The sequence below is a fragment of the Trichosurus vulpecula genome, chromosome 7 (genome assembly GCF_011100635.1).
Source record: "Trichosurus vulpecula isolate mTriVul1 chromosome 7, mTriVul1.pri, whole genome shotgun sequence".
In the NCBI taxonomy this organism is placed as follows: domain Eukaryota; kingdom Metazoa; phylum Chordata; class Mammalia; order Diprotodontia; family Phalangeridae; genus Trichosurus; species Trichosurus vulpecula.
Window position 1 is genome coordinate 171,135,947 of NC_050579.1, and position 20,617 is coordinate 171,156,563.

At 37.1% G+C, this 20,617-nt stretch overlaps 1 protein-coding gene across 2 annotated transcripts in view; it reads left to right on the top strand.

The window, feature by feature from the left end:
• The window catches only part of FBXL4 (F-box and leucine rich repeat protein 4), a 146,172-nt gene that overhangs the window by 26,820 nt on the left and 98,735 nt on the right, over positions 1–20,617 (top strand). Inside the window, exons 2-4 of one of the 2 annotated variants that reach the window (XM_036769162.1) lie at positions 1,738–1,879; positions 2,154–2,283; positions 2,960–3,543. In XM_036769162.1, coding sequence (XP_036625057.1) covers positions 3,032–3,543 — 512 coding nt within the window. In that variant the 5' untranslated portion in view covers positions 1,738–1,879; positions 2,154–2,283; positions 2,960–3,031. The remainder of the gene's footprint in view (positions 1–1,737; positions 1,880–2,153; positions 2,284–2,959; positions 3,544–20,617) is intronic. The other variant, XM_036769163.1, reaches the window with a different exon arrangement.

The following is a 20,617-nucleotide window of genomic DNA, read 5'->3' on the forward strand; positions in this document are numbered from 1 at the left end:
TCTGATATATTTCTGTTTTTCCTGGGCTAATTGAATTTTAGGCCATGGGATATTACCTATCTTTATCTTTCAAGGAGGTGTTTGGTATACTCAGGTGATAGCATCACTTTTGTTTTCGCCCCTGTTGTTCTTCATCTAACTTCTCCACTATGCTTTTCCCCACCAGTTCCTAGATTTCCTTGTGTGGGCATATCAAGATCTTTTTAATATTCAAAGCTACTCTGCCCTCATTTTACTTACTCTGTTTGTTTTGTTTTTTGATAATGTGTGCTGTTCCGTTTTATAATCCAGTCATAGGCCCCACTAAGCCTCATTGATATCTAAGAGGTCAAATTTAGGTGGGGTAGTGGATAGAGAGTGGGGCTTGGAGCCAGGAAGACCTGAGTTCACATGTGATCTCTGATTCTAGCTCTGTGACCTTGGGTAAATCTTAACTTCTGATGCCTCAGCTTCCTCAAATCCGTCTTACAGGGTTGTTGTGAGGATCAAATGAGATAATACTTGTAGAGCACTTAGCACAGTGCTTGGCACATAGTAGGTACTATATAAATGCTATTGTTGTTATTGTGATTGTTATTATAAATTTCCCTTCTCGTGTTAGGATTTCTAATTCATCATGCCTGTTAAGCCATACTTTCTGCATTTGTGTATATAGAGAGCTGAACCCATGGGTTTTATTACTGGCTCTGTTCATGCATTTTGTCTTCTGTGAGCTTCTGTGTGTTTCAGGTGCCATACTTGCTGCATGGTAGTTAACACTCTATTGTAGTCTCTCCTTGGTGGATATACATTGGCACATTTCTCTCTGCCCCTTCTTTTTCAGTTTAAAGCTGTCTTAATTAGATTTCCGAGACTCTAGACAGTTCTCGCTAGCCCTTGTTAGGTATACTTCATTCCTAGCCGGGGGGCTTTTCATTCCTATGTTGAAGCTATGGCTTAACTTTTTAGAAAAACATCCTATTAAATAGTTGTTCACTTCCCACTCTGTTTTTCTCTCCTATATCCTTTGCCTTTGATGCATAATTAAAGCACTACTTGTACCTCTAAGGTGAAGTTTCCCGCCAAGACTTTCATAATCTTTGGCAGTGCTTTCCTGGTTTCTTCTGGCAGTATCATTTATACCCATGTAAATTACCAGAAGTGGATAGTAGTCACTCACTTTGACAAATCTTGAGAGGCTTTCTGTTCCATCTTGGTTATATGCTCTGGGAAGATAGCAAACCTCTCTGTTAACAGGTGAACACATAGTTGTACCTTTCTATAAGGAAATAACCAACTATTATTCTCTTCTTTTCCCCCCAACTCTTACTGGATTATCTTTCATTTGATGGCACCTGGGCATTTAATTTTTCATTCCTTGAAGGGCATTCATTTCATTCTTTTTTTGCAAAATACAACTTCCTTTTCTTCTGGAAAAGTCTTAAATTTGTTTCTGATCTCCAAGTGTTTTGAGGTCTTTCTGATACCACCTTCTATTTCATATTGCATTCCACCATTCCTCAGCCTCCTAACATAGATCTGAAATAGCTTTTGCTTCTCCAGATACATTTTTCTCCTTCTATTTTCATACTGAAGTTCTTTTTTATGTTTTGCTTTATTTTATTTGTCTAGCAATACTTTGTTATCTCTGACACATGGAAGTATGGAGAGGTATTCCTCAAACCCCCTCTTTCAGGAGAGTGGCCGACTTGCACTTTGTTTTTTAAAATAAATTTTGTCAATTTTTTTTTGTTTCAGATTACTAAAATACCCACTACAGTGAACCAACCCATACTTGGAGCAGAGATAACAGTTACTTGATCGAATCAGAAACACCAACATCACACATTGTCCTTAATTTAAATTCAACAGTGGTCAAGACTTTACTTGTGAAAATCAGGTCAGCTTAATTTTATTGATCACGTAGGCATCTTTAAATATTATCTCATAACTGTACACAATCATTATTTCAACTATATATATAAATAGTAAGGTGAACATTTAGTGAAGAGTTTAGATAATCTGTGACTGAAAATATAATTAATAGTTGTGAAATAAGGACATGTGAAGTTCATTTACCAATCTAATAATTCTTAGGTGATTTGGTTTTATAAGTTGGAAGTAGAAAATACCTATTATTTATTATTAACAAATCTCAAACTTATGTCTTTCAGATGAAAATTATTATTTTAGCTTCTACATATGAAATCTGCGTAGAACTTAGAATATTCCTCTATTCTGGACCTATGGATGAGTGCCAACTTCTAAGTTTCTTTTGGGTATCCTGTGATTTTCACATGTGGGGTGAGTGATTTCTAGACAAACTGGCAGCCTAGCATAAAGTGCTATAACAAATAATGCTAAGAATTATAAGTTAAAATTTTCTAATAATCTGTAATTTATAAGGTAGTTAATTTATTAGGTCTTGATGAAATATCAACTTCAAAAAGCTATATTCCTTTAATGTAAAATCTCTGCCTTATATGTTTGGAAGAGAATAGTAGTTAGTGATAGAGATTGCTAAAATTTGAAATTGTTTCAATACTAAAGACAGCTTTTTAGATCAAATTTGTTTTAGATCAAATACTTATGTAACATACACTATTACATATTCTAACTAAGTAGTAAATTCCAAGACAATGTTTCTTGAAATATGCTTATTGAGATAACACATAAAGAAAAAAGATTTCTCATTATTAACATACTTCTATCTACTTATATTATCTATGTATTTCTAAGATATAGCTTCTGTGCAGACTAGAAAAACATGAATGAAATTAAAATTCCATTTAATGCTAGTAGATTTATTAAATATATTTATTCCATCAGATATCAAATCTTTAGTCTCTGTGTATCATTTGAAAATTTTGGGGTTTTTCTGACAGCTTAGATTGAAGAAAAGCCCATTTGTTTAATTTTAGAATGTGTTTTTCTGACCTGTTTAAATCATTCTACTTTATTTAGCACTTCTCTTTTTCAGAAGATCCTTCAAAGAGTTAAAACACCTTACTGAGGACACCTGACCTTTAGAAGCATCATAATTCATATCTAGATGTCACCAGTGTTTCCCATGTTAACAGTTCTGACTATGTTTTATTATATATGCCTTCGGCGTCGAGCCAGGACAGCTACAAGAGGAGAAATGATGAACAGCCGTAGAACTATTGAATCAAACAGCCGAACTTTACCTATTAATTCAGAAGTAGTCCAGTATGCCAAAGAAGTATTGGATTTCAGTTCCCATTATGGCAGTGAAAACAGTATGTCATACACCATGTGGAATTTGGCAGGCATACCAAATGTATACCCAAGTTCCGGGGACTTTACTCAGGCTGCTGTATTTCGGACTTACGGAACATGGTGGAATCAGTGTCCCAGTGCTTCTTTGCCATTCAGGAGAACTCCACAAAACTTTCAGAGCCAGGACTATGTAGAACTTGCTTTTGAAGAACCAGTATATCCTACAGCTGTTCATGTTCTGGAGACTTATCATCCTGGGGCAGTCATTAGAATTCTGGCTTGTTCTGCAAATCCTTATTCCCCAAATCCACCAGCTGAAGTAAGGTAAAACTTCATTCAACAATATAAGTAAAATAACCCAAACCAAGTTGATTGTAGTTTTACTTTCAGATCAAAGGAAAATATATACAATGTCTAGCACTATATCTATACATATACATATATATACGTATATGTACTATATATATATGCACTATATATATATATATATATATGAATGAAATGGAAATATGCCATGTTATTCTTAAATGAGTTTGTTTTAGGGTTTCTTTAGTTTTAAGGCAATACTGTAGGAGAAGTGAACATTCACATAAATTAGTAATCTTGACATTTAATGACTTCTTCATATGAGGCATTTACTAACACCATCTCCCTTCTTAAAGACTTCTCCCTCCAAACCAAGAATCTGGTAGCAAAATGACCATGACAAATCTAGGAGAAAGTGTTGTTGTGTTGGTACATCAGACCTTAAGTCTTTGCTGAGCTCCTGTAATGACCACATCTGCTATTTGGAACACAATTTTTTCAAGGCGTTTATTTAATTTAGCCTTCCTGAGTCAAGTCCAGTGTCATATCCTCCAGTATGTAGTGCTGCTTTTTAGCCTAAATTGACTTCAAACCAAGGATTCTTGTCCCAAGCTCCATGGACACCCAAGTGATCTGTGGATAGATTTCAGGAAATCTTTGAACTTGAATTTGAAAAAAATGATTACATCTTTATTTTCACTAATCTCCAACTGAAATTTAGCATTTCCTTCAGTTGAGTTAAGTAATATTCTGAGAAGGGGGTCATCCACAGACTTCACCAGACTGCCAAAAGGGTCCATAATACAAAAAGATTAAGAACCCCTGCTTTAGACATTTTGAGCTGTATGTGCTTAAAGCCCCTTTCATTTTTTCATCCTATTCTCAGCTCTGAATAGCATCATATACCTAGTATATCTAAGCCATATCATTTTTTTCTAGTCCCAAATGTTCTCAGTAGTAGCTTTATACTATTTCTTACATGCAAATCTTCCTTGGTAATATTCCATAACTTTTTATACCAAACATGCATCTTTCTGTTGCCCTTTGGACCACTTAGAGTTTTGAGTCTTCTTATATTTATTTTTATATCACCAATCAATCAATCAATAAACATTTATTAAGCACCTACTATATTCCAGACAATGTGCAGAAGAATATTTGTATTCAAGAGATGGATTTCTGAAGCATCAAGTAGCTTAAAATGAGTGAAAGTATGATAGCTTTCTAAATAAGACATGGACTGCTTAGTTTTTGATGTCCAGTTCATTGTTTATCTTTAGCACTTATGCAAGATATGCATATTAATTGAACTAGCTCAGTGAATTGAACTAATTCTAAAAATCAAGGGCTAAGGCAATATGCATTTTTCATCTTTGTTTTTCCAGTATAGATGCTTAAACTGATGTTTTTCTAATAGAGTTTTCATTGGGTCTTTGCAGTATTCTGGAGTTCAATGAAATTAGCATCATATTATCTTCAAATGGGAGGATTTGCAGATAACACTCTCATGATTATTAGGGAATTGTTTTTCTCTCTGGACTTGGAGTAAGACATCATCTGCGATACTGTTGGATATCCCAGATAATCCAGCTTTACCACCAGGACCAGCATCCCTGGATGTCAGGGCAGGGAATAACACATTTTTTCCCCTTCCACAAACCAGCCAACTATTGCTCATTGCCATTTCTCACTTTTAGCTGGATGCTGACGACTGTCCTCTCCTCTAACCTCCATCTTCATCCCCACCTCTATCAGAGGTGTCTTACAGCCCAGCTCTACTCTAAACTTTGGAGCTACTATTCTCTTAGTTAGAGACCATTTGCCCTGCCATTGCTTCCCAAGCTTCTTGGGGCCTTGTCTTCTAGCCATTCCTTGCCAGAACCTGAGTACACCGAGGCCTTTCCATTTGCCATGAATTGAACCCTTCTTTAGGCATTGTCTCCCCCAGTTACAATATAAGCTTCTTGAAAAAAGAGACTGTCTCCCATTTTTATTTGTATTCCTAGCTCTTATTATCGTGCTTGACATGTATTAAGTGCTTAACAAATGCTTTTCCCTTTTTGTATGTACGTATATATACACATATATACATATATATGTATATATCCATCCCTATTGTTTCTCTCACTTGATGTTAATTCTAAGTGGATTGTTGAACAGAATTAATGACTGTTGTCCCATCTCTTGTAGCATCCTCTAATATTTTGACAAACGTAGGAAAGACATATTGTATGAAAAGAACCTTCAAGTGCATCTTGTTCTGTTGATAGACACACACACACCTGTAATACACATACGCATATATATTCTGTTGGTATACATATATATTGTATACATATGTATATTCTGTGTGTATACATGTGTGTATGTATACATATATGTATACATATATATATATATACACACACACACACACACATATATATATATATATATATATATACAGAAAATAAAGCTGTACAAAAAGTATGTTTGGAGACTAACTTAGATGTGGTGTGCTATAAAAATTGTCACAAAACTTTGCTTATTTCTATCTCATGTATCCATCAAGAATATCATGCCTCTTGAGGCATGCATAGTATCATATCATAAAAATTTTATGGAGATGAGAAAGCAGTATAAACAAGCCTGCAGTTGCTGATGTTTTCTTAATAACTGGGAATGCAGCTCAGAAACAGAATGTGTTCTGTACCAAGTTCAAACTCTTACATTGTATTTGCCTTGGAAGATAGTATGGTTTAGTAGAAAGAACACTACAGTTGGAGTCATAAGACCTGAGGTTTAATACTAAATCTTTCAGTTATTTCCTTTGTAACATTTGGACAGCTCATTTAATGTCTCTGGTCCTCAGTTTTCTCATCTATAAAATGAAGGAGTTGAACTAGGTGACTTAGACTACAAGACTATAACCCCACCCCCCCCTTTTTTTTTTTGGTAAAAAGTATTATCAGTCAGTCAGTATATATTTGTTAAATATTTACTATGTGTCAGACACTGTGCTGAGCACTGTGGATTCAAAGGAGGGTAAAACCAGTCCCTGACTTCAGTGATCTTACTTTCTAACAGTGGAGACAACATGCCAACAACTATGTAAAAATAAGCTAGGGGTATATTGGAGACAGTCTCAGAGGGAAGTCACTAGTATTCAGGGACTGGGAAATGCTTCTTGGACAAGGTGAGATTTTAGGCGACCTATAGGAAGCCAGGGAAGTTGGGAAGCAGAGCTGAGGAGGGAGAACATTTTAAGTATGGGGGATAGCTGATGGAAAGGCACGAAATAAGGAAATGGAATATCTTGTTCAAGAAACAGCCAGAAGGCCAGAGTCACTGGATTGTAGAGTACATAGAGGGGAATAAAGTATAAGAGGACTGGAAGGTAGGAAGGGGATGAGGGGATTTAAGAGCCAAATAGAGGATTTTATATTTAATCCAAAAATAAGAGGGAGCTACTCAAATTTATTGAGTAGGTGGGTTGACATGGTCATTGAAGTGGAAGATAACAAGTAAAACATTTTTTTTTAATATAGCAAGAAAAAAGATGTTATGTGTACTTAACTTTTCTCCAAGCTTCTGGATTGTATGTGTCTCTTTGGAGGTTAGTTTGAGAGTTTGGATGGGTATTTCTGGTAAGCATGTTTAGGATGTTTGAAAACTGCACCCGAGAACTTAGAAGGCTACGTGTAGCCTTGAGATGGCAGGTTCCCCGTCCCTGTTGTAGGTCCTCAAGCGTAGCCCTTTGACTGAATCCAAACTTCACAGAACAAATCCCCTTAATAAAAAGATTTGTTCTTTGAAGTTTGGATTCAGTCAAAGGGCTGCATCTGAGGACCTAGAGGGCCACATGTGACCTTGAGGTTCACCACCCCTCATTGTTATCTCCCATCCTCACTGTTACGCTTCTCAATATTCCAGGCATCTATAACCATTAGAAGAAAAGTCTGCTTTGATAGTAGAAATACTAAGGAAAAAAGGGGAAGGAGGAGGAAAAATAGATCCTGAGCAGTAGGAAGACTTGTCCACTGCTACTTCTTACCGTCTTTGCCCAGCTCCCCAGGCTTCATGCCTTCCTCAGTTGTTCTAAGTTGTTCTACAATCTACAACCCCCACCCCCTGGCCCAGAAACAGTACTTTTTTCCCACTTTATGCCATGCTCCTTTAATAGCTACTGACTGATCCCTCTTCCTGTCATTGAATGAGGTTTGGAACAAGTGGCGAAAACATTGAGTATTGAAGAGGAACTAAACACAACACATCTTTTTTCTCTCTTGTTTTTGGTTCATTATTGGGGTTCCTGCATAAGCACCTCTTAATCTCTTCTGATTTTTACCTTAGATTTTTCAAAAAATCATAGCATAATAAAAAGGAAACTTTCGTTTTATTATGCTTATTAAAATATTTTTTAAAAATTAAAAAAGTGAATAGAGAATTTATATGTTTTATTTTTTTCTCTTCTGTACTTTTTGAACTGGTAAATTCTATCATAAATTCTCAAAGACCAAAATTCCTCTACTTTTTTTATGTCACCAGCTTGTCATTGCAAACCTTAGATTGCCCCCTTCTGATGAATAAAATGGCCCAATCTTAGGGACTACTTTCTACAGTGCAATAGCAGTAACATGTGTTCTTCCCAAATAGAAAACTTTCTTAGGAATATTAGAATATGATTCATGGTTCTGTAATTTTTCTTCTTTTTTTTCAAATTATTTATTTGATATATTTAGTTTTCAGTATTGATTTTCACAAGAGTTTGAAATACAAATTTTCTCCCTATTTCTACCCTCCCCCCAATTCCAAGATGGCATATATTCTGGTTGCCCTGTTCCCCAGTCAGCCCTCCCTTCTGTCACCCTACTCCGCTCCCATTCCCTTTTCCCTTCCTTTCTTGTAGGGCAAGATAAATTTCTACGCCCCCATTGCCTGTGTATCTTATTTTCTAGTTGCATGCAAAAACTTTTTTTTGTTTGTTTTTGGACATCTGTTTTTAAAACTTTGAGTTCCAAATTTTCTCCCCTCTTCCCTTCCCACCCTCCCTAAGAAGTCAAGCAATTCAACATAGGCCACATGTGTATCATTATGTATAACCCTTCCACAATACTCATGTTGTGAAAGATTAACTATGTTTTGCTCCTTCCTAACCTATCCCCCTTTACTGAATTTTCTCCCTTGACCCTGTCCCCTTTTGAAAGTGTTTGTTTTTGATTACCTCCACCCCCATCTGCCCTCCCCTCCATCCCCCCCCCTTTTTTATCTTCTTCCCTCTTCTTTACTGTGGGGTAAGATACCCAATTGAGTATGTATGGTATTCCCTCCTCAGGCCAAATCTGATGAGAGCAAGGTTCACTCATTCCCCCCTCACCTGCCCTCTCCCCTCCTCCCACAGAACTGCTTCCTCTTGCCACCTTTATGTGAGATAATCCACCCCATTCTATCTCTCCCTTTCTCCCTCTCTCAATATATTCCTCTCTCATCCCTTAATTTGATTTTATTTCTTTTAGATATCTTCCCTTCATCTTCAACTCACTCTGTGCCTGCTCTCTCTCTCTTCTCTCTCTCTCTCTCTCTCTCTCTCTCTCTCTCTCTCTATATATATATATATATATATATATATATATATATATATACACACACACACATACATATATACACACACACACATTCATTTATATATATATATACATATATGTATATGCATATTCCCTTCAGCTACCCTAATACTGAGGTCTCATGAATCATACATGTCATCTTTCTATGTAGGAATGTAAACAAAACAGTTCAACTTTAGTAAGTCCCTTGCAATTTCTTTTTCTTGTTCTTTTTCTTGATTACCTTTTCATGCTTCTCTTGATTCTTGTGTTTGAAAGTCAAATTTTCTATTCAGCTCTGGTCTTTTCACTGAGAAAGCTTGAAAGTCCTCTATTTTATTGAAAGTCCATATTTTGCCTTGGAGCATGATGCTTAGTTTTGCTGGGTAGGTGATTCTTGGTTTTAATCCTAGCTCCATTGACCTCCAGAATATCGCATTCCAAGCCCTTCAGTCTATTAATGTAGAAGCTGCTAGATCTTTGGTTATTCTGATTGTTTTTCCACAATACTCAAATTGTTTCTTTCTGGCTGCTTGCATTATTTTCTCCTTGATCTGGGAGCTCTGGAATTTGGCGACAATATTCCTAGGAGATTTGTTTTTGGGATCTATTTGAGGAGGCAATCAATGGATTCTTTCAATTTCTATTTTGCCCTGTGGCTCTAGAATATCAGGGCAGTTCTCCTTGATAATTTCTTGAAAGATGCTATCTAGGCTATTTTTTTGGTCATGGATTTCAGGTAGTCCAGTAATTTTTAAATTATCTCTCCTGGATCTATTTTCCAGGTCAGTGGTTTTTCCAATGAGATATTTGATATTGTCTTCCATTTTTTCATTCCTTTGGTTCTGTTTTATAATGTCTTGATTTCTCATAAAGTCACTAGCTTCCACTTGCTCCAATCTCCTTTTTAAGGTAGTATTTTCTTCAGTGGTCTTTTGGACCTCCTTTTCCATTTGGCTAATTCTGCCTTTCAAGGCATTCTTCTCCTCTTTGGCTTTTTGGAGCTCTTTTGCCATTTGAATTAGTCTGTTTTTTAAGGTATTGTTTTCTTCAGTATATTTTTCAGTATTTTTTCGGTTCTCCTTTAGCAAGTCATTGACTTGTTTCTCATGGTTTTCTCGCATCCTTCTCATTTCTCTTCCCAATTTTTCCTCTACTTCTCTAACTTACTTTTCCAAATCCTTTTTGAGCTCTTCCATAGCCTGGGACCAGTTCATGTTTTTCTTGGAGGCTTTTATTGTAGGCTCTTTGACTTTGTTAACTTCTTCTGGCTGTATGTTTTGGTCTTCTTTGTCAACAAAGAAAGAATGCAAAGTCTGAGACTGAATCTGGGTGCGTTTTTGCTGCCTGGCCATATTCTCAGCCAACTAACTTGATCCTTGAGTTTTTCAGTGGGGTATGACTGCTTGTAGAGTTTAGAGAACTATGTTCCACACCTGGGGGGATGCGCCAGCTCTGCCACTCTAGCACTGCTCCTTCCCCAAGAACCCCCAACCCAGACTGGAGTTAGATCTTCAGCAGGCTCTTCATTCCTGCTCTGATCCGCCACCTAATTCCTCCCACCAGGTGGGCCTGGGGCCAGAAGCAACTATAGCTGAACTTCTGTAGCTGCCCCACCTCTTCTACCCCGGGGGCAGTGGCCAACCCGGGAACTCCCGCAGCTTTTCCCACTAGCCTTCTCCGCTGTCTTTGGTGTTTGTGGGTTGAGAAGTCTGGTAACTGCCGCAGCTTACTGATTCAGGGCGCTAGGGCACACTCAGCCCGGCTCCTGGTCTAGTTGGTCCGTGCTGCTCACGCTGTGCTCTGCTCCGCTCCACTACCAGCTCCCAGCTCCGTGCAGGATAAACCTCACCCAGAGACCATCCAGGCTGTCCTGGGCTGGAGCCCTGCTTCCCTCTGCTCTTTTGTGGGTTCTGCAGTTCTAGAATTGGTTTAGAGCCATTTTTATAGGTTTTTGGAGGGACTTGGCGGGGAGCTCACGCTAGTCCCTGTTTTCCAGCCGCCATCTTTGCTCCCCAGAAACAGTACTTTTGACTCAACCATTTCCAGACCACCCCTGCACCACACCAAGGGATGCACTGCCAGAGCTCTGCTTCCGTTGATCTGCATTACTAGGACTATAGCAGGGAATATATATTCCTGGGATTCCAAATGTACTTTCCCTTAGAAACTTTATTACAAGTGATAGATTAGAGTGCTATGTTTCAGGTAGATTAAGGGTTAAATGCACTTTTTTGGACCAGACTGGAAACCAAGATACTATTTATATTTTTTATGGAAATGTCTTGAATTCCCTGAAACCAGCTTCATAATGAACTTTTGGAGGGCAGCCTTTTGGAGATTTCCTGTGTAATTCATTAATTCATTCGTTACTTTCAAACCACCTTGGTAATTTAATATGAACTGCTATTATTATTTATGAATTAATAAGAAAAAATTGAATATGCAGTTTTTGTCTGGGAATTGGGAAGTAAGTTGTTTGAAATCTTTTTGTGTATTTGTTATTTAGAATCATAGAATGTTAGTTAGAAAAGACCTTAAAGACTATCTTCATAGGACCCTTGTGAGCTTGTTTTATCTGCTTGCTACAAAGTTGCCTGTGTTTTACTTGAAAACTTGAAGACGTGTAATAGCATTTTTGCAGCAATCACTTAGCCTCCAGAAGTTGATGGCTGCATAACTGATTTTGAGTATAAATCATGCTCTTAGGTTTCTAGCTGAGAGTTGCACAGTGTTTGATTGTGATTCAAGTTAATATTAATTTATTTACTAATTTATTCTCAGAATTTGCCTACCAATTTTTTAACTTTATTCCACAACTCATCTTATTAAAATTCTTTTAAGTAAAAACATCAGTGATCAGTATGCATGTTCCAAAGTCATAGTAGAGTTGTTCCAAAGGTCTTGCCCAGTTGTTTAATCACAGCATATGACTTTGTGCTCATCTCAGCAGCTGTATGCAAATAGTACATACAGTGAGGCAGGATAGATAAGGCATTTGGTAGTGGGAGCTGTATTTGGTGAAACAAAACCTTAACAGATTACATATATTTCTACCTTTATTTTCCCATTTAGTCCACTTGTGATAGTTGGAGAGCTGGTGAAAGTGGTGATGGCAAATGTGAAAAAAAGCTGGGTGTGGTATTTATAGCCCTGTATTTGGAGTACACATTTGTGGCTGTACACATTCAATAATCTACTGGAACTTCATGGTCTGATGTGAAATAACATTATATTTGATATGAGGCATACATAATAGGCCAAATCCAAGACAAACCCCAAACTTATTTCGGTGGAAACTACAATAGCAAGTCTCTTCTCTCTAATCATTTTCTTCTGTATGCAAGGCACTGTTTTAGACACTGTAACAGATACTAATATGAATGATATTGTTGGATCACATTTGGGATACTGTCTCCTTGCTGGGTTTTTGTAACATTGTTCTGTTGTGGTTTTCTTAATACCTAGCTGGCTCTTCGTTTTCGGTTTCCTTTGCAAAATCAACATCCATGTCCCTTTGCCTATGAGTAAGTGTACCCCCAAAAGTCCTCTCTATGCTCTCTGTATTCTCTCTCATGGTTCTCTTGTCAGCTTCCATGGTTTCAATTATTTTTTCTTTGCAATGTTAATTGACTCCTAAATCCACCCCTCATCTCTCTGCTGGACTCTAGTTTTTCGTATTTAGCAATCTGCTTGACAGCTCTTCTTGGATATCCACAAATACTTCAAATTCAGTATGTCCAAAACTGTCAACTCACCCTCATCCTAAGTTCCTTAGTTATGTTTCTATTGACATTACCCCCATTCTTTGTCACCCAAATTTGCAGCTAAGCATCATTATCGACTCTGTATCGTTATTGGCCCCTTACCCCCATACAATGCCTTTTCGTTATGTCTTCATCTATTCTGTTTCTTTCATCCAAACCACAGCTCCTCTGGTTCATACTCCAATTAATACTTACTTAAACTTTGCCTCACTGCAGCCAGTCTCCTCCCTCGAAAATTCAACCACCACACAGTTGCCAAGTTGATATTTCTAAAGCACAGATCTGACTGTCTCATTCACAGTCAGCTTAAGAAAATAAAGCTTGGCACTAGAATATTTTGAATTGTGTTATATTTTGCCAGTAAGGAAACTGTTATTGAGAATAAATATTAGCCATACATATTGTTATACTATATAGTGTATCATTAAATGACAACTTAAAAAACTTGTACCTAAGTGACTTAAGGTTTGGTGGTTTTCCAAAATTCAAGTTCTGTTTAGATCCTTTACAGTGAATCCATTTTTTCTATAGATGAACTTCTCAAACATAATTGAAACCATTTGCCTTTTCTGTCATTAAGATCTATTTCATTACTATTAGAGGCTGAATTTTAAACAATATATTCATTTTAATGCACATGCCACAAAATTAATTTATATTATTCTCATGGTTGATACTAAATTAATTTCATACAGTCATAGGCCTATGAAGTAATTTTTCTGTGTTTTTCATTTTCTTTCTTATGTCACCTTGATATCCTGAAAAGTAATATAAACAAACTAATGTTTTATGTGCTGGTGGTGGGGTTATTTTTGTTTGTTTTAAGTCTTACTTTTTCTAGAGATATCTGTTAAGATTCATATAATACTGTACTTTAATCAGCGTGTCATATTTACAACTTGTGATTTGCTCACATCTAAATATATTTATGCCATATAGAAGTCAAATGCAAAAATTATGTAAATGTAACATTAAGCCTAATGTATTTCAACACAGTATCAGAAAATGTTAGGAAAGCCTTCACAAAGTAGCTTAAACCTACCAATCTTGAATGTTCTGTATATATAGATATAATTAAAAACAATGTTCTAAACACTAACTTTTAGATTTCTATTTCTAACATTAACATTTACATTAATTTTGTTTTCTTTTATGAAAAGAAAACTGCGTTGTAGCTTGTTACGTGCTTATGCTGGCTACCCTCACTTTATGCATATTTACTTACCACAGGTTTACATTTACTTTTAATACCCTTGGGAGGAATCATTTGCACATGTGATATTCTAGTACTCATTTTTTGTTGTTGTTCGGTTGCTTCAGTTGTGTCCAATTCATGTCTAGCTCTTTGTGACCCCTTTTGGGATTTTCTTGGCAAAGATACTGGAGTGGTTTGCTATTTCCTTCTCTAACTCATTTTACAGATGAAGAACTGAAGCAAATAGAGTTAAGTGACTTGCCCAGGGTCACAGAGCTGGTAAGTGTCTGAGGCTAGATTTGCACTCAGGAAGACGAGTCTTCCTGATTTCAGGCCTGGCACTATCTACTGTGCCACCTACGTGCCCCAATATTCATTTTAATAAGCTATTATTAAATGCTCGCTATGTGCAATGTGCTTAACTTAGCCCAGGGAAGAATACAAAGATAAATAAAGTGTAAAATTTGCTAACAGTATAGTAGGAGTATTAACATATGTGTACATATACAAATTCAGTCATCATGGCATAAGAAGGGGATACCAGTTGCCATAAGAGCACAGAAAGAAACTGCAAACTAGAGGAATGAAGGTCATGACAATTATCATAGAAAGCATAGAATTTGTATTAGGACTTGAAAGATAAGTATAATGTCAACAGGTAGAACAGGGAATGATATGAACAAAAGTATAGTGATGGTGAACAATTTTATTTGGCTAGAACATAGAAAAGGGTAAGATGTAGTAGTGGATTTGCAACCATGGTGTCATCTCAGTGTCCTTCCTTTCACTCACCCCATCTAGTAAGTTCCCAAATCTTGTCATTTTAACTCCACAACATTTCTTGAATATATTCCCTTCTCTCTTTTTACACAGCCGCTACCTTAGTTCAGTCCCTCTTCAACTCTCACTTGGACTATTGCCATAGACTCCTATTTTATCTCTCTGCCTCAGGCATTGCCCTACTCCAGCCCATCCACTACGTGGCCACCAAAATGATTTAATAATTAAATCACTTTGGGAATAAAATGCAGGTCTGATCATGTCACTCCACTGGGCTTCTTATTACCTCTATCATTGAATATAAACTTTTTAATTTTGTATTTAAAGCTCTTTGAAATCTGCTCTCTTCTTGCCTTTCCACTCTTATCCTGTATTGCTCCCTTCTATGCTCTCTGTAGTATAGCTGTACTGGCATACCTGCTGTTCCCCATGCACAACACTCCATTTCCTGTCTCTGACTATCCTTTCCTTAGTACTTACTATCTCCATGCATGGAATGCTCTCCCATCTGGCTTCTTCCTCCTAGAATCCTTGGGTTTCCTTTAGGACTCAGCTTAAACACCATCTAATCCCCAAAGGCCTTTTCTTTTTTCCCCCCTTCATCCCCCCCCCCCCAGCTGCTAGTATCTTCCCTTCCAAGGTTGCCTTGTATTTGATTTATATATATCTTATATATACCACCTACATATGTAGTTACATATGTATGTTATTTCCACCAGAATGCAAACTCTTTAAAGGTAGTGAGACTTCCATTTTTGTGTCTATATTCCCAAAACTGAGAATAGTGCCTGGCTCATAGTAAGTATTTACCAAATGCTTGTTGAGTGGCTGACAGGTTGACCAAATTGGAATACAGCTGTAAAGGCTATAGAGATCTTTATATGCCAGTTGAGGGTTTGGACTTTAATAGGAGATAGGAAGCTATTAAAGATCTTTGAGCAATAAGGAGACTATACAAGGTTATTAGAAAGATTAATCAAGCAGCAATATATATGTATACATAGACACATATATGTCTGTGTGTGTGTACATACACACACACACATGGCGAAGGGGAAGGGATGGGGAGGAGGGAGAGAGAGAGTATGTTAGTTGGCAGGGGAGAGTGGAGGTGGGGAGATTGGATAGGAGGCTATTAACAAAAAAAAGGTGAATGGAAATCATGGCCCAAGGTAGGTTAGTTATAGTGGGAATGGTAAGGAAGAGGAATGAATATGAAGAGATACTGTGAAATCTATCCAAAGTATTTGGTGACTGTATATATATAGTCTTCCTCATATACAACATCACCATTTTTTTGTACAAATTATCTCCCATGCCTGGAATGTATTCTTTCCTCATTTCTGCTTTTTAGAATCTGTAGCTCACTTCAAGACTTACCCCAAATGCTACCTCCTTCATGAGACCTTTTCTGATCACCTCAATTTCTGATCACCTCAAATGTTTGCTTGAAATCACTTTGTGTGTGTATGTATGTAAATATATATATATATGTGTGTGTGTATGTATTTGTTCACATACATACATACACACATATATATGTGTGTGTATATATATGTATAAAATTTTTTTTACTTGTTTTTCTCCGGTGGAAATGTAACCTCCTTAAAGAAAGAAACTATATATCTATATCTATCTGAAAAAAGGACAAAAATGGTAGGGATTTAACAGAAGAAGAAAAGATTAAGAAGAGGTGGTAAGAATACACAAAATAACTATACAAGAAAGATCTCAACATCACCGGTAACCCCGATGATGATCTGGTTACTGATCTAGAGCCAGATATCCTGGAGAATGCAGTCAAGTTGGCCTTAGGAGCATTGCTAACAGGAAGGCTAGTAGAAATGATGGAATTCCAGCTGAGCTATTTAAAACCCTAAAAGATGATGCTTTAAAGTGTTGTACTCAATATTGTCAGCAAATTTGGAAAACACAACAGTGACCACTGGAGGAGAAAAGATTAGTTTTTGTCTCAAATTCCAAGGAATGTTCAAATTACTGAACAATTGTATTCATTTCACGTACCCACAGTTATGCTTAAGATTCTGTAGGCTAGGCTTCAATAGTATATGAACTGAGAATTACCACAAGAGCAGTCTGGTTTTTGGAGGCAGGGGAACTAGAGGCCAAATTGCCAACATTTGCTGGATTAGGGAGAAGGCAAGGGAGTTCCAGAAAACAATCTCTTTCTGCTTCATTAACTACACTAAAGCCTTTGATTCTGTGGGTCACAACAAAATGTGGCAAATCCTCAAAGAGGTGGGGGTACCAGATAATCTTACTTGTCCCTGGGGAACCTGTATGCAGGCTAAGAAACAACAGCTAGAACTGAACATGGAACAACTGATTGGTTTAATATTGGAAAAGGGATGCAACAAGGCCGCATATTGTCACCTTGTTTATTCAACTTATATGCAGAGTACATCACGTGAAATGCCAGGGTGGGTGAATCAAAAGCTGGATTTAAAGTTTCCAGGAGAAATAACAATCTCAGATATACAGATGATAACATTTTAATGGCAGAAAGTGAAGAGGAATTTAGAAACCTCTTGATGAGGGTGAAAGAGAAGAGTGTAAAAGTTGGTTTAAAGGTTAACATAAAAAAAAAAAAAAACTAAGATCTTGGCACCTGGTCCCATCACTCCCTGGAAAATAGAAGAAAAAATGGAAGCAGTGTCAGAGTTTATATTCTTAGGCTCAAAGATTGCTGTAGCTGGCAGCTGCAGCTGTGAAATCAAAAGATGCTTGCTCCTTGGAAGGAAAGCTAAGGCAAATCTAAGACAACATACTAAAAAGTAGAGACGTCGTCTTGTTGACAAACAAGTCAAAGTCATAGTCAAAGCTATGGTTTTTCTAGTAATAATGTGTGGCTGTGAGAGTTGGACTATAGAGAAAGCTGAGTGCCGCAGAATCAATGCTTCTGAATTGTGCTGAAGACTTTGGAGAGTACCTTGGACATCAAGGAGGTCAAATCAGTCAATGCTTACAGACATTAATTCAGGTTATTCACTGGAAGGTCAGATATTGAAGGGGAAGCTTAAATAATTTGGCCACGTAATGAGAAGACAGGACTCAATGGAAAAAACTCTGATGTTGGGAAAAATTGAAGGCAAAAGGAAAAGGAGATGGCAGAGGATGATGTACGTAGTTAGTATTAAGGAAACAATGAACATGAACTTGGGCAAACTGCAAGAGATAATGGAGGATAGAAGAGGCTGGCTTACTATGGTTCATGGGGTCGTGAAGAGTTGACTGGACACAAATGAATGAACAACAATTATCTATCTATCTCTCCATTTGTCTGTCTGTCTACCTATCTATATCTCTATTGATCTCTATCGTTTCTCCCCTCTACCTGGATGCTTAATAAGTGTTTATTGTGTGGGAGGAGGAGGGGAGTCAAAAATGACACAATGGTTGGGAGATGGTGGTACCTTTAATAGAAATAGGAAGTTAGGAACAGTAGTGTGTTTCAGGGGAAAGTAATAATGCAGTTTAGATATATTGGACTTAAAATGTCAACTGGTGGAAGTGTTGAGTAGATAATTAGAAATCTTACTCAGTTGATTACAGCTAAAGATGTAGATTTGTAAGTCTTCCCACTAGAAGTGATTTTTACTAAAATCCCTGCCCACTGGAATTAAACAGTGAAAAAGTGGGAGCTGATTTCAGTCCCTGAATCCTTGGAGGCAGCATAGACAGTTCTAATTTTAAAGGGTCCTGAATTACCCTTGTTTCTGGATCTTCTAAGCTCTTGTCTAAAAGTTCTTCTGGTTTTTAAAACTGGGAATTTTTCTCACATGCATTTGTGAAACATCAGAAATATAGGACAAGCCTAGTCATGTAATTTCATTGGTATAAAGAACTTTAAGGTGAGGAAACTACCTCTACCCATGCAATTCTGCATCATCTCTGCAACTTAGAGTCTTAGAGAGTTGCCTGTCACTAAGAGTTTAAGTGACGGTCACATGGCATTGAAAATACATTTGAATAAAAACCGATTTTTTGTCTGTTAACTATCTCCGTCCTTCTTCTGCCTACTCCATGACACTGAAATAAATCAGCTATGATCTTCCTACTAAAGTAAACAGACAAAATAGACCATCTTTTTTAAGTAAGAAAAAGCATATCGTACTTTTAAGTGATGGAGATGAGGTTTATAATTTAGAATTTGTGTGTTTTCTGGGTTAGGAACTGTTGCTGCTACACTGAGCTAGTTGAAAAGATTCAGTCCAGTGCCTAGCACCATGTTTTGTACATTGTAGGTACTTAGTAAATGGTTGTTGGTTTGAGTACGTGGGACATTTGCTTACAGCTCTAAGAATGTTGGCTTAAGAGCTGTTCTCTCATTTTTCTTTGTTTATTCTATCTACCTCTTTCTCTGGTTTGCTTGGAATCCTTTAGAAAAGAGCATTGGTTACATTTTAGATCTCTCTCTCTTCTTCCAATGCAATTTGCTTCTATAAGTATGAGATGCCTAAATCAAAGTGTTCAAATAGCTAAAAGAATTTTATTGACACAGAAATCCACCGACCATTTGCAAAAAAAAAAAAACAAAATCAATCAAACCTGATAGACATTGAAAGGCATTGAAAAGCCATAAGAAATTATTCATCTTTCTTTCGTCTCTGAATATCAATAAATCAATGAACAAACATTTATTAAGCACAGAGGAATTGTTTTAATGGTCTCTTTCTCTGAAATAGGAAAGTTCCAGGAGAGAGTACAACCAGGAAGGCTGTCTAGATCAGTACCATGTACTTTAAAGAGCAGTTTATAGTAGTTACAACCTTTGTCATTTTTCGTTAATAATCAAATAGGCAAACAAAAACAATTAGTGCGAGCCAGTGCCCATAGCAAGGAAGAATTGTTAGCTTGCTCGCAAATTATTCTCTCTTCTGTCTCCCTTTTAACTTCAAATAAGTCATGCAACTGTTTCTTTAACAAATCCTGCTTTGAAAAACAAACAATTTTTTTTTGCCTTCATTACAGGCCACTAGTGGTCTTTCATAAATGAAAGTTTGGAGATTTTGCCAATCTTTATGTGATCATTAGTTAAACTAGTGAAGCCCCTCTTTGTGTAGTTACCAAGAGAGCTTAATACAGGATCATGGTTAAGTCTAAGGTAATTGGCCCCTCTTGACCTTCCCTCCTTTGCACGGTTTACTGGTTTTGAGGAAATACTCTCAGAATGCAACAGAAATAATCTTATCTTCATCTGGAGCCAGAACTTCTTATAAAAGTACAGATACCGAATGCACAAAGTTTAAATAGAGCAGGAAGCCCATGAGGAAAATGAATTGTCCAGGCAGCAGTGAAGCAGAGAAATGCCTGGAGAGGTGATCACTTCACCATGTCCCACAGCCCAGCAAGCAGACCTATCCAAGTAAATAGCAAATTCTGCGTAGACATACAGGTCATTCAGCCAGACAAAGCTCTACTTGCTCACAATTACATTCATTTTTGGGTAGCATTACGCGTCCATGCCATCCAGTCCCTTCTGTTATGTATCCTCCCTGGGCCTCTCTCTTCTCTGAAGAGAGTAAAAGTTCCTAGGATTCCCTTGACCATACAGTTTTGACCTCCCATGATCCTTCAGTCATCTACCTAGGAAAAACTACACTTCCCATCACCAATCACTTCTCCTTCCTCTCTGTACCTTACTAATAAGTGACTTACTCTAGCCTTTAACTTCTGGAATTACATTCATCATTAGATATTATTTATATTTATTTGTGTGCACATATGTTATATAAATATATGTGTGT